A 12,819-nucleotide genomic window follows, 5' to 3' on the forward strand; every position below is an offset into this window, starting at 1 on the left:
TGTCATTGAGATTCTGTTAAACCTTCACAGTGAATAGAATAAACATTTGCTTTATAAGGTAATAAGCCAAGTCAATGCCTGAACAAGTGCCAATACTCAGTTCTTGGTTTCACAAAATACAAAAACACAGAAGAAAACTGTCCCTGAAGTGTAAATTCTGTGTTCTATTGGTTTGAGACTCCCAAGTTCAGTTTGTTATTTGGTTGTTTTCTTTACTCTAAAGTGTCATGTCAAAAATGCACTAATTTGTTAAGTCTGCTGGAGGAGTTGGGTTTTGCATTCCTACCACCCTGTATTTTTACATTCAAATTTCACAGCATTATGCACAAAGCTGTTCTCTCAAATTTGTTCTTTTGAAACTTGCACCAAGGGCTCCTGCTAATACCATTAGCATATGCTAACATAATGTTTTAACGAGGCAAGACGTTGGTAAGAGTCGGAAACTCCAACTACACAGGTACATTGTGTTTTTGCCAATGTACCTGTTCTTTATTCTTGTGCTGCTTCTTCCATCGTTCCCCTTCTTGCCTCTGGAAAGTCTCCACTTCCGAATCTGACCCACAGCAGGTTTTATTGACATAATCACAATTGCTGATGAAAACAAATGACTTTACCTTTATAAGGTTCTGTGTATGTTCTGAAATACTTTTCTCTTGTTGAAGTCACATATACCTTCTAGTTTAGTAACCACATTGTTCCTGAAAAGACTAATTTGTTTGATGATGCTAAAAGTCGTCAAGAAGAAAAACAGCAGCAATGACAAAGTCAGAGAGTCATGATGGTCGCATGCAAAGGAAAATAAATGCAAGCTGATGAAATTGAAGGGCTTGTGCAGAACTTCAGCTGGATTTATGAAAAAAAATTTAATCTGCAGATGTACATCTCATTTATGATCATCTTCCAGAGTTCTCCACTCCTGAGCAGTAGAATCTGTCAATGTCACGCTGTGTAGAGAGATCTTTGAAGTTTGTCGTGTCCAGAGCTTTGAGCCGGTTTGATGGGAAGATTCTAGAAGAAGTGCCAAATTGGCCAGAAGTAGGTCTCATTTCAACTAAAATCCAAATCAGGTTTTGCTTCCTCTATCCTGAAAAGCCTTTCTGAAAATGTGGCATGAAGCGAAAAGGAAGACAGCTGATCAATCATGAGGCAGCAGCTATGCGGCATTGTTTGGAACGTGAAGCAGAAGAAGTGAGGGGAGGAATCGAGAGAGAGAGAGGGAAGGAGCTCAGCCGAAAGCTCAATTTGAAGAATAACATGGAGCACTTCAAAAGACTGGAGCAAAGACGTCAAAGGATACAGCATTTGGAGCCTGTGAAAGATCTGAATGCTGCACAGGCTAGGATGTTGGTGTATGATCAAATTAAAGTCATGGAAGAAGACGTATCAGACCATGACACGGTGACAGGTAACCAAGAGCGAGCTCTCGTCTGATCTCCTCCTCCGCTAGTTTTTCCTTCCACACAAGTGACAACAGGCTCCACTGAAACTACAGCAGAGCTCATTAAATGCTGCCAGATGCTTTAAGTACCAACAGAATTCCAATTCCCGAGCATCTAGTGTTCAGAGGGAATCCACTGAAATACAGTGACTGAAAACATTCTTTTAAGGCATTGATTGACCAAAGGAGCATAAAAGACAAAGATTTACTTGCTCCATAGACGCGGGGCGGACAAGCAAAGTAAACATGTATTTCCTACTTGGAATGACTATGAGGGCCGCGCAGGTGCTTTTGGAAGAAAGATAAGGAAATCCATTTGTAATTGCTAAAGCATACAGGGACAAGCTCTAACTTTGGCTTCAACTGGGTTCTGTGGCAAGCCTTGAACATGGAGTTATTGAATTTTCTGCATAATTGTAAGCATGCCATAAGGGCATTGGAAATCCTGGATGACGGTAATGAAAACTGTGATGATGTGCAGTCCAAATGAAATGGCTACCTGCCATTGGAAAGTTTTAGCCACAATAGTGATTTTTAGTCTCCACCAACAGCAACATAAGCCGCCAGTCTCCATATCAAATGTTAAATTCTGTCTTGTGGAAGAGGCTGGATCGGTGTATCTCTTTTTCCCCCCACTAATGTTGTTTCCATCCCAGGCATTGCTGGCACCCCTGCAGGCAATTCACACAGTGCAACTTGCTATTCGGAATCGGTTCCATAGGTGTTGCATCCAGATCGTTAGTCTTTCATGTCCAGGGGCCTCATTTCTAAAGGTTGCTTACGCACAATATGGGCCCTGAAAGATTCGTACGCCACTTCCCAATGCAAAGTTTGTGATCTAAAAAAAATTAACTGTGCGTACCGGTAGGCCAATTTTTGAACCTTGCACACGCACATTTTGGAGACGGGGAACCTGGCAGCGCTGATTGTGAGGTGGAGAAGTGAAGCCCGATTTATCTTTTATTATCTTCAAATATCAAACTTATAGATCCACATAATCATAAACAGCCAAGCTGCAGTGGTATAGATGTTTCTTTAGTGGAACATTACTGCTGAATCAGCAACACGATGTTCAGATGTCATAGAATCATCTTCAAATGATACAGAGCGGTGGATAGAACTGATTGATTATCAATTGTGACAAAGTGTGTAACAATCAGTCTAATTTCAGAGTAAGAACATAAATAGCGCCGTGAGTAAAGCTGCAGGGTGGATGTGCCGGTGTGCAAGAACTGATTCTGAGTGCACACTCGCCAGTCGCTGGGGACGCCTGTTCTGTTCCAGCTGCTTTTATTAGGATTTACAGTTATAATGTACAAATATATTAAACTGTATGTAAACAGTAACAACTGAAGTGAGTCTCTGGGAAAGTCTCATACAAAATAAAAATAATTGAGATGATTTACCAATGGTTTACATGTAAAATAAAGAAATTATAATTTTTATATTGGCTATTTTATTATTATACATACGTGATACAGTTCAGTATATTTTTACATTTTAGCTGTAAATCCTGATAAAAGCGTGGACGGAAATCAGTTTTTGGCAGGGAAGTACTTCCCGCTGACGATAACTCATCTGGTCCTTTTATTTCCAAACCCCATTTAAACAGTGATGTCCACAATACTTCTACCTCCACCAGGATCAGAGAAGAGCTTTATCTTTGAAAATGATGGTATCGTGTGCAGGATTTGGCAAACATGTTTTGGTCACGACGGAGGAAAGAATATCAAGCTCAGATGGGCGAGTAAGAAAACCAGGGTCACAAGTTAGTGATCTTAGTTTTGGATTCAAAGAGGAACCCTATAATTCAACAGTTTCTTTAAAAACCAATACAGAAATCTGTCACTCTGCTCAAGGCGCACTGAAATTTTTACCTTTCCAAGAAGTGTCATTTTGAAAAGTTGAGCGTTTATTAATAACATATATTGTGTTAAAGTGATGCATTTTATTTGTATGTGTTTAGTTTTCACAGTGAATTTGGAGAATTGATGAAAGAAGTCAATTAAACATGTTGCAGCAAAACCCCTTGCTTGTGCTATAAGGGAATTAAACAGTTCAATTCATGTTAGACATACATTATATTAATAGACCCAGTCCTCTGTTCGGTTGAGCAACGCAGGCAGCTCTGACCTAGAATGACCACGCTGAGGTTATAAGTGAAAAATAAGTGGCTCCTTCTGAAGAAACAACCCTTATTTAATGTGACACTTGTAAATTGCCTTTTTGCAAAAGCTGGATTGATTTTCTTTTTTTTTTTTCGTCCCCTCTTGCTGCGTTTCTTCTCTGAGACTTAATTGTCTCCTGCCTCTGACTCTACACCGCAGGGTTCATTCCAGTCTGCAGCCTCGGGTTGGCTCAGGTGGGTCGTATGAATCTGGGGAAGGACGCCAGCACCTTCAAGTACTACACCATGTGCGGCCTGCAGGAAGGCTTCGAACCCTTCGCTGTCAACATGAACCGAGAGGTCACCATGTGGTTCAGCAAGCGGCTGCCTACATTTGTCAACGTGCCAAAGGATCACAACCACATTGCCGTGAGGAACAAAATGCATTTTCCTTGTGAAAATGTAAACATTGGTTAGATGATGGATGGAAATCTATTTTTGTGTGTTTGCAGGTAACCAGGATTGATGGCACCGTTGATAGTCCTCCATGTCTTAAAGTCACCCACAAGACTTTTGGCACCCAGAACAGTAATGCTGACATGGTGTTTTGCCGTCTCAGCATGCCTGTGGAGTTTCAATCCACTTTCAAGGCCAGTCCCGTGGTCGACATGAACGGCGTGCATGAGGAGGATATGCTTAAAGTTAAACACAGGTGACCTCAATAAAAACACAGAACAAAAACCCCAACACTGAGTAGTTGGTAACTTGTGCCTTTAATTCCCTTTCTTCCATCTTAACTATGCTAAACTGATGGCAGTAATAGAAGGTGTGAATAAAAGTTGTGTTAAATTTCCAGATAAGGGAAGATTTTGTGTGAAATCTTGAAATTGAGATGGTTTGCGTAATACTTTACACAAAATGTATGTATGATGGTGTTTGAAACCTGAGCTCACTCCCATTTAGTGCAGCTGATTAATCCATTTAACATTATGATGCCATGTTGATTACATAGCCTGTGCTCATAAACCTAGTCTATGTTACAGTGTGTAAGTTTTGTCACGTTCTAATATCATTAAGCCCTTGTACATTATACAACAATAGTACTAAAAAGGTGTAAAATGTGCTATACAAAACATTTTTCAGAAATCCAGTCATGTTTTCTAATTTAAAGAACATTCTAAGCTGTAAATTGTGAAATGGTAAGTATCATGATATTTCTGCTATCCTCCAAACATTACTCAAGGTTTTCTTTTTCCTTTTGTTTCTTTAAGAATGTCAATTTCAAAAGATCTAGAATATCTTTAAATCTCTAAGTGATTCTACAAATAAAGATTTAAGCCAAAAATGTCAAAATCATTTTAGTTCAGGGGCCACTTAGGTATCAATGGGGCCAGAGAAAAGCACACAATAACCTATAAAGACCAGAAACTCAAAAATGTTCTTTTGTTTTAGTGCATTTCTCTTAATCAAATTAGTATGACCCAATAGGACCAACCTGATATTTAATCATGCATACAAGGGAGGACTAATTCCTCAGAAATGAGATCACTAACTTTCACTGCTGCCATCTGTGGAATCCCAAGTGGAAAAACCTGGAATTTCTGTCACTTTTTGTAATGAAATTACAGTTATTAGTCTGAATTAGGTTGACTAAAGCATTGGTTATCTGGATAAAACTGTACTTTTTGATTTGAGAACTCAAAAAAAAAATAAAAAATACCAGAGAGGCATGACTCACCAATAATCCATTGAATGTGGTTTCCAATAGGTATCCATTGAGATCAGTGAGGCACAGTGAGGAAAGCAGGCGAGTGGACTACAGCAGCATCACTATGGTACTGACCCGGCTTCTCTTTGGTGAGTCCTTCTGACATAAACACCTGCAGACTTGACTGATGTCACTTGGTTTTGTTGCAGTACCACCACTCGGTGAGGATCTTTGCTGGTCAAGATCCTTCCTGCGTTTGGGTCGGATGGGTTACACCTGACTACCACTACTATAGCAACAATTTCAACCTCAGCAAAAACCGAACGGTGACCGTGACGCTGGGCGATGAACGGGGACGAGTCCACGAGAGGTGGGGCCGCCTGTTTTAAGTTTGTATTTAAAACTATATTGCGTATAGGAACTGGATTTTAACCAATCTGTCTCCATGTTCTTCTGCCAGCGTGAAGAGGAGTAACTGCTACATGGTGTGGGGGGGTGACGTCACCAGTGCAGCTCATGCGTCCAGTCGCACTAACGTCGATCTGGAGATTGGCTGTCTGATAGACCTGGCCACCGGTCTGGTGACCTTCACCGGCAATGGAAAAGAGATCTCCACTTCGTATCAGGTATCCAATCAGAGCTTTACCCAGAGGGACTTCTTTCTCATAAGGTTTTAATCCTCATCAAAAAGCTACATGTGGAGGATATAAGCAGACAACAATATGCTATAGACGACGGTGAGTACACAGACATTCGTATGGGCAGACGATGAAGTTGAATTGTTATTAAGGATGACTCTTAACGTTTTCAGAATATTGTGCAGTTTTCATAGACTTGCGTTTTCAGTGGCTCCGAGCAACGTTGTCGTGTAAACACTCAGCGCAATGAAAGTTTTCCATTTTCACTTGAAAATCATGTAAATGGTGCCTTAGGCTCAGTGTCCATGCACAAAGTAGAAACACTGTTTAAACAGAAGTGACATAGGTTGAACATTCAGTGACAAGTAGCCAGATAAAGCAAGATTTGTAAGGACTGTCAAGTCGACAATGACGTCTTAGTAAAGCAGATGCATGTTCTTCATTATACATAAAAATATATTATTAAGATGTTTTTCAAGGGTCTTTTGAGCAAAGTCTGCAAACCTTCCTTATTTAATTATGGACATCGTCCAATTTGCAATCAGAATCTGCCATCCACATGTGTCCACTTCATCTGCAGTTCACTCCATTAGTTTGAGAGTGTTTGTATTGACGTCTCTGCATTCTTGATGAAAACAGCCGTCACCACTGAACTGTGAAGATTTTCGACTTGGAGTTTTGCTTGTTCGGATTGAGAGCTAAATCTTAAAGACCCTTTTGAAGGGTTTTAATCTTCTTATGTACCCCCTCACTGAAAAACTGTGACGCTGCGCTGGCGCTGACTCATCCCGCCAACTGACGCTGGCGAATGATACGAACCCGTACTCACTGGCGCACATCCAGATAAACACATGCGCGCACTAAGTAGCAGGGTTTTCACGATGCGTCATTAAGCTGCTTTCGGCAAGTCGTGCTCTCCTTCAAGTTTTTTAATTCCTGTTGGGACCCATTAATAGCTCACTGCTCTTTTCTCCGGTTCAGGTGGAGCCCAACACCAAGCTGTTCCCTGCCGTGTTCGTGCGGCCCACCAGCCCGAACCTGTTCCAGTTTGAACTGGCCAAGATAAAGGTAGAGCAATGCCATAGAGATGTACAATAATGCTTTTAAGTGCAAGTCATATACTCGAAGTCGCATCACGCATCTCCTGTCCTCTGCAGAATGCTATGCCTCTGTCGTCGGCCATCTTTAAGAGTGAACACAAGAACCCGGTGCCCCAGTGTCCGCCCAGACTGGACGTGCAGACTATTAATGCCGTGCTGTGGAGCCGCATGCCCAACATCTTCCTCAAAGTGGAAACAGCCAGAGCGAACGAGCGGCACGGCTGGGTGGTTCAGTGCGTGGAGCCCCTGCAGATGTTGGCCGTGCACATACCAGAGGAGAACAGGTGCACCGCTTTGTATCTGGAGTCGGCGAAGCAACATGTTTTTCATGTATCTTACACGTTTAATCTCGAGGTCTAATCATTTACTGGTGACAGATGGTGTAAGAAGGCAAACTTGTGTGTGATATGTAGGTGATTTACAAGGTGATAACATAAAAGACAAAAAAAAGGGGGGTAAATATAAGAGGAATAACAGAAAAAAATGCAGTTAGAATTTAAGTGATGAGGCAAAGATAAAATGGATGTCTGACACAAAATAGGATTTAAGACAGAAATATAAAGATTTCAATAGAGGTCAATCAGAGGGACCCATTGCCAAGAAATTGATAAATAGCTGAAACAGAATGATGTAAAAATGATAACATTTGTCTTCCTTTTTAAAGGGATTGAAGAGAATTTGAGTTAATTTATTATTACACTAATGCGCTGTTCTTATTTCTGTTGTATCCTCTAATGTAATGAGTCTGTTTAGATCATTGGTGTAAATTCTGCCAAAATTATTCAAGGCCAAAGACAAAATTTGTCAGTCTCAATTTATAGTTCAATATCAAAATGACTAATATTTTTTCACTTTTAAAGAAAACAGATTCTAATTGTTAAGCAGTAGGAAAATTTTGGAGGGAAATGTATCCCCTGTTTAAGTTTTCAAGTGAAAACTCAAAACTTTGCTTGCACTTTGGGTGTCTGTTTACATGACAACGGTGCTCGGAGCCACTGAAAACGCTCCGGCTCTCTTCACGAAAACAGGGGAAAAGGCAACTTTTCTGAAATGCATCATTGGTATAGTAGTACATGCACGAATAGATGAAGAATAACAGCAATGGCGGCCTCCACAGTTCCATGACTCTCAGTCCATATTCTCCTGGGACTTGGCAGTTTTATAGTTGGCAGTCACCCGGAATAGCAATCCAACTTGCTTGTCTGTTCATACGATATGTCTTGTGTACTCGCCATTGTTGATGTTTATAGCGTATTGTTCTCTTCGCGAATGTGTGTGTGGTTTCATCACAAAAACAAACAGCATCCCCTAGTGACACTGCAGGAAAGCTACATTTTTTTACTGTAAACAGACATCTTTTTCAAAACGTTCCCGTGAAACTTTTCTGAAACAAAACCTAAAAAATAATGCATCTTCACTTGAAACATTGTCGTATGAATGGACCTATAGTCTTATTGTTACATATACAACAGCACCTCCATTTTAATTTGATATAAATTAATGACTAATTTGCAGTCAAAAACAGTCAAACAACTGAGTGAATGTTGGGTAATTGCTTTATCCGTTCAAAATTACATCGGAACGGCCAAAAAGAATTGTGTCAGGCCTGAAATGGACCGAGACATCGTTTACACTACAATGCCTTAAACGGAAAACTGAAAACTTTTGTTGCCTTTTGGGGTTTGCAGCCACTGAAAAAGCAGCTTGTTGAAAAAGCTCTCTCTGTGTGTTTTTAAAACGTGCTGTGTAAAACTTGATGCCAAGGCCAAAATAAGTTCTGTCAGGCCTGAATCCAACCATAAAAGAAGGGTTGGTTTATTTTGAATTTCACAAGAGCATGACCTCTCCAGAAACGTTTGACATTCCCCCCTCACCATTGATGTGTATCACCACCCTTTTCTTCAACAACTGTTGGTGTTTTGTTGACTTTAGCAGAAACCAGTTCTCTTCTGTTTGAAGGTGTGTTGACATCATGGAGCTGTCGGAGCAGGAGGACCTGAGGAAGTTTCACTACCACACCTTGAAGCTGTACTGTGCCCTCTGCGCTCTGGGAAACACCCGCGTGGCCCACGCCCTCTGCAGCCACCTGGACCAGTCACAGCTACTGTACACTATCGACAACCAGTACCTGTCGGGCGTGCTGCGCGAGGGCTTCTACAACCTCCTCATCAGCATCCACCTGGAAACGGCCAAAGGGGCGCGGCTCATGATGAAAGACGAGTTCATCATTCCCGTCACGGCGGAGACTCGCTCCATCCGGCTGTTTTCCGATGCCTCCAAGAAGCACCTCCCTCCGGGAGTGGGGCTCAGCACATCTCTCAAACCGCGCCTCAACTTCATGCCGCCCTGCTTCATCAGCACCAAGCGAGAGCATCTTTACAGTCCTCAGATTCCACTGGATGCACTGAAGGAGACGTCCATCTTAATGCTGACGGAGGCCGTTCAGGGTGGGGGGCACCACATTCGGGACCCCGTTGGCGGAGGGGTGGAATACCAGTTCGTACCAATCTTGAAGCTCATCAGCACCTTGCTGACAATGGGCGTTTTAGGCAGCGAGGACGTTCACAAGATTTTACTGCTCATTGACCCCAATGTGTTCAGAGAGACACATGAGGAGGGGGCTTCCGGGTCCACGGATAAAGAGGGGCTGACCGGGACCGAAGAGAAGGCCGTGGAAGCCGGAGAGGAGGAGGCAGCCAAGGAGGCTAAACAGCCAATGAAAGGACTGCTGGAGACCAGGCTGCCGGAGCCCGTTAAACGACAGGTAAAGATGCCCAGTTTGCTGAAAGAGCCTCAATATAGGATCACTAAAACAAAGCCAAAGCAATGAGCATCGTAACTGCTTCACAGCAATATCCCCAATCACAGGTCAGCCAGACATGAAATGGCTCCGTCTCAATCTAATGGCTATAAATGTCCCGTTAATGAGTGGGCTGATGTGAAGTCATCAGCTGGCAACGCAACACTGATGCAACATGTGTGTGGAAATGTTCCTCTCCTCCCCTCTGTCTGTTCTCCAGATGTGCGAGCTGCTCCATTATTTCTGCGACTGCGAGCTGAAGCACCGGATCGAGGCCATCGTGTCCTTCTCCGACAGCTTCGTCTCCAAGTTGCAGTTCAACCAGAAGTTCCGCTACAACGAGCTGATGCTGGCCCTCAACATGTCGGCCGCCGTGACGGCCAAGAAGACCAAAGAGTTCAGGTCACCCCCACAAGAGCAGGTGAGACCAAGTCTGATGGAAAGGCTGGAAATCTAAACCAGCTGTTGTGTGCCCGCGAAGGGCTCGTTTAAACAAGCTTTCAAGTGAGAACGCATCCTCTTTTGTGTTTTCATTTCAGAAAATATTTGCGTTTACACGACAGCGTTTTAAAAACTGTCTGTTTACACGGCAATGGCAGAAATGCTGAAAATTATGTCGTTTTCAAGTTGGGCCACTAGTGGGCGCTGTTTGATTTTTGTAGTGAAACCACACACTTATGTGCACAGAGCGCAGTACGCTATAAACATTAACAATTGGCATACTTGTATGAGCAGACAACTGAGTTGTATTGTTATTCTGGGTGACTCTCAACAATGAAACTACCAGGTCCCATTAGAAAATGGACTGTGAGCCATTGTTGTTAGTGTCCATATACTCGCATATGTGCAGGACAAATATTTACTACAGCTGTGGTGTGCGTGCGTGCACAGTAGCAGCATTTCCTCTAACAGAGTTGGAGCAAAAAGTTCCACCATGGGAAAGTTTTGTTTTCAGTCGCTCTGAGCAACGTTCTCATGTCAACTGACCCTCAAAACAGAATAAACGTTTTGCGTTTTGCATTGTGTAAACAGGTTTTCAGAAATCTTTAATGATTTTGATTCAAATTAGTTGAAAGAGAATCTCCTTCAGCTATTCCAGCCAATCCGCAAAGGGATCCGAAACGCCTCAAAGCAGTTAAAAAACAACACATAGATAAGATAGGTTGTTTGGACTTTTCACTGTATTTTGCACCAGAAGGTTTCATTAAAATGGACTTTATATTGAGATTGTAGTCATTTTCCAAAGCAATTGTTTGCTTTTGTGAAAATATCAGCATCTTTATCAGGTACACTCTGCGCCACGACAACCTATATTTAAACTTTAAAGTTTAGATATAAAGGTTATTATGACACTATTTCCCCAGTCTGGCCCACTCAAGATGAAACTGAGCTGGATGTGACTCCTGAACTAAAATGTTTGACACCCCTGCTCCAAACACACGATAATCGAAAGATATGTCGTTTTACCCACAGCCCAGCCAATAAACTCCACAAAAAGAATGAAAGAAAATACCAGAATAGTCGAGCAGTATCAATAATACTGACAAGTTAAAGACATAGGCAGGCTGTTTTATATGGAAATAAAAAAAAAGTCCTGAAGCAGCAGAGGGACATGATAGATCTCCGAGAAGTGGGGAGATTATTCCAGTCACATGAAGGTTTATATATATAAAAGCTCTTATTTCTTTGGGAATTCTTGGCAACTGGGGAAAAAAGGGAGCATAGCTCTCTTTTAAGTGGATGTGAAGATCTGGACGGTAAAAAGAATTGCACTAGGTAGGTGGTTAATTACAATAAATCTGAAGAGGGACTGAAGCAAGTAAAATAATCTTCTGGAATTTAGTTTGAGGAAAAAAAAGATTCAGAAATGTGACAATAAGGTCCTGTAAGGGCATCCCAAACAAACCTCCACTGAGCTCTAGACACATTTGTACAATTGATGGACAATACAAGCATAATGAATAATAACTGGGATATTTTACTTTTTGTAATCAGGAAAAAAAAAAACTGTTAACTCAGACCGCTGAATGCTTTTTTGGAAATAAAATCCATTTGTGGCTTGAAAATGAGCCAGGTAGCCAGGTAGCATGAGCTTTTAACCAAAAACAGGATACTGCTAGTAATGAAGCGAGAGGAAAATAAATACAGGCAAGTTGAATATCATCTCATTTCCTGTGATTACCAGTAAAGAAAGAGTGGATCCAGATGTTTGCAGGTACAGGCCACATTTGTGTCTCATGCAATGAAATCTGGGCAAAACCAACAAGCCTGACATGTTTCTTTGCTTGTTTCTTCTTTGGAACCCTACATTACTGCCTCATGGTGCTGCACCACGTATTCTAACACGTTCCTATCTGAACCAGCAATGACATATGAAGCAGTTTGAGCTACAGTGGGTCATCTGTTGGAGAACAATGCTTTGAACAAGCCATCATACTTGGTCCTCCAAGTTTACTCATGTTATTTCTTCTATTAAGTCAACTTTGAGCTGAAAGTATTCACTGGCTGCACAGTACTTACTCTTCTATGTACTAAAACATGACCTGATGAACAGACAATTCGCCTTGTTCACTTCACCTCCCAGTGACATGTGGTCATAATGTTATGGCTGATTGTTGTACATTAGAGCTGCAGGATATTAAGTCAACATGTACTGATATGATTTCCAATCATTACAAACACTTAAGTAGATTATTGTCTTTGTGCTTTGTTAACTTGGTTTTTAGCAGTTTTTTATTTTCCTTATTTTTTGTGAATCTATTTTCTGCCGTGAGGCGACAAGGTTTAAAAGAATAAGGGCTGTTAAAATATTCCAGTTAATTGTGCATTTTTGCGAATCAATCCGGATTAATCATACTTAAATTGCACAATACAAAAGAAGATTATTCCTCCTCAGTGAATATTGCACATTCTGATATCGCGGTAACAATAAATTAGGGATTTATTGAACAACAAGAGCGTATGTTTTATATAGTGTGCTTGGTTATGAAAGGCACAGTCATGCAGTTCTGCGACTCTGTCAATGGGT

At 41.5% G+C, this 12,819-nt stretch overlaps 1 protein-coding gene across 1 annotated transcript in view; it reads left to right on the plus strand.

The window, feature by feature from the left end:
- Nucleotides 1-12,819, plus strand: part of LOC308120227 (ryanodine receptor 3) — a 153,843-nt gene that overhangs the window by 85,461 nt on the left and 55,563 nt on the right. Inside the window, exons 28-35 of the mRNA XM_080480701.1 lie at nucleotides 3,766-3,974; nucleotides 4,058-4,246; nucleotides 5,463-5,623; nucleotides 5,714-5,879; nucleotides 6,873-6,959; nucleotides 7,049-7,275; nucleotides 8,951-9,755; nucleotides 10,012-10,212. Coding sequence (XP_080336827.1) covers nucleotides 3,766-3,974; nucleotides 4,058-4,246; nucleotides 5,463-5,623; nucleotides 5,714-5,879; nucleotides 6,873-6,959; nucleotides 7,049-7,275; nucleotides 8,951-9,755; nucleotides 10,012-10,212 — 2,045 coding nt within the window. The remainder of the gene's footprint in view (nucleotides 1-3,765; nucleotides 3,975-4,057; nucleotides 4,247-5,462; nucleotides 5,624-5,713; nucleotides 5,880-6,872; nucleotides 6,960-7,048; nucleotides 7,276-8,950; nucleotides 9,756-10,011; nucleotides 10,213-12,819) is intronic.

The sequence above is a fragment of the Lipophrys pholis genome (assembly GCF_963383615.2).
Source record: "Lipophrys pholis genome assembly, chromosome: 14".
In the NCBI taxonomy this organism is placed as follows: domain Eukaryota; kingdom Metazoa; phylum Chordata; class Actinopteri; order Blenniiformes; family Blenniidae; genus Lipophrys; species Lipophrys pholis.